Raw genomic sequence first — 1830 nt, forward strand, 5'->3', positions numbered from 1 at the left:
AAGTAGTTTATTTAGGGGTTCCATTTTCACTCCTCAATAGATTTTATGTATTTCTCATATGCTTCTTCACTCATTAGTTCATCTAGTTCTGAAGGGTTACTGAATGTCATCTTGATCAGCCAACCATCTTCATAACAAGACTTGTTGACAAGTCCTGGATTTTCTGCTAGAGCTTTATTAATTTCAGTTACTTCTCCTGATAGAGGAGAATAGAGTTCACTAGCAGCTTTCACACTTTCCAAAGCACCAAACTCCTCTTGTTTGTTCAACTTTGTCCCAACTTCAGGCAGACTACAGTAAACAACATCTCCCAAAGCTTCCTGTGCAAAATTGCTGATTCCCACTGTTCCAACACCATTTTCTGTGGTTACCCATTCGTGTTTTTCTGTGAATTTCCGCACCGACAGCAGAGCAGGGCCGGCGCGCAGCGCCCGGACGGCACCCGCTCGCAGTCCCCAGGGCCGCAGCGAGCAGGGCGCGCTGGGTGCCGAGATGGCGCGGAGGCTGCCGACCGCGGCCGGCACGCTCAGCACCGCGCGCAGCGCCATGTTCGCACGGGTGCAGAGGGTCTCCGCGCCCAATCAATTTCTTATACAGTATAATTATGATTGTGATAAGGGCTACAGGTTGCTGAAAGAGTTGTTATCATGTGACTTGGGATCAAAGATCAGAAAAGATCTACTGGCCTTCTGCAAAAGGCAAAACTGAAAGAGGAAGAAAACAGATCAGTGGCTGCCAGGACTGCGGGTAGGACATGGAGTTGTCCACAGATGGGCACGAGGGCACTTTTAGGGGGATGGAGATGTTCCATACCTTGATTGTGGTGATAGGTACATGACTGCACACATTTGTCAAACTCTTAGAACTACACACACAAAAGGGAGGTGAATTTTACTTTCTGTGAATTCTGCCTGTATATGACTTGTGTTAGTCGCTCAGTCGCGTCCACCTCTCTGTGACCCCGTGGACTGTAGCCCACCAGGCTCCTCTGTCCATGGGATTCTCCAGGCAAGAATACTGGAGTGGGTTGCCATTTCCTTTTCCAGGGGATCTTCCCAACCCAGGGACTGAACCCAGGTCTCCCGCATTGCAGGCATATTCTTTACCAGCTGAGCCGCCGGAGAAGCCCTATATATGACTTGCTGCTGCTGCTGCTAAGTCGCTTCAGTCGTGTCGGACTCTGTGCAACCCCATAGACGGCAGCCCACCAGGCTCCCCCATCCCTGGGATTCCCCAGGCAAGAACACTGGAGGGGGTTGCCATTTCCTTCTCCAGGGGATCTTCCCAACCCAGGGATGGAACCCAGGTCTCCCGCATTACAGGCAGATTCTTTACCAGCTGAGCCACCAGGGAAGCCCTATCTATGACTTAAAACCCCATAAATCCCAATATCTTTGTAACTTCTGGCCATGATTTAACCAACAACTCCTTGAGAATATGATCTAAAAATGGTCATGTCCTCAGGACACACATTCCCTGTGGCTATACCTGAATTCCTGAGTTTAAATTATACACACATATCAGTCAATGCCTAAGTCTTTGAGATAGACTTTCACCAAGACTTTAATTCACTCCAGATTTATTGTAGCTTCCTAAATTACCTCCCTCACCTTCCCTTTTCCTTCCAACCCAACACTGTAAGCCTCAGAGGCACATGTTAAGGGATCCTTTCCAAAGGAGAACCTCTACCCCTGGTCTGGAGAAGTGTTATCTCATCCTATGTGTGTGTGTGTGTGTGCACACACATGTGCCTGTGTGTGCTCAGTCATGCCTGACTCTTTGCAACCCTGTAGTCCACTGGGTTCCTCTCTCCATGAAATTCTACAGGCA

At 48.8% G+C, this 1830-nt stretch overlaps 1 protein-coding gene across 1 annotated transcript; it reads right to left on the minus strand.

Moving 5' to 3' along the window:
* On the minus strand, window positions 1–548 carry LOC128054444 (glycine cleavage system H protein, mitochondrial-like). Its single transcript, XM_052647079.1, has one exon. The coding sequence runs from the start codon at window positions 546–548 to the stop codon at window positions 27–29; it is 522 nt and encodes a 173-aa protein (XP_052503039.1). The 3' UTR covers window positions 1–26.
* Between the last annotated feature and the right edge of the window lie 1282 nt (window positions 549–1830).

This window comes from Budorcas taxicolor, chromosome 1 (genome assembly GCF_023091745.1).
Source record: "Budorcas taxicolor isolate Tak-1 chromosome 1, Takin1.1, whole genome shotgun sequence".
Classification (NCBI taxonomy): Eukaryota; Metazoa; Chordata; class Mammalia; order Artiodactyla; family Bovidae; genus Budorcas; species Budorcas taxicolor.

Excerpts from the sequence above, each read along its gene's own strand:
- LOC128054444 (XM_052647079.1), bottom strand. The coding sequence starts at position 548 with ATGGCGCTGCGCGCGGTGCTGAGCGTGCCGGCCGCGGTCGGCAGCCTC.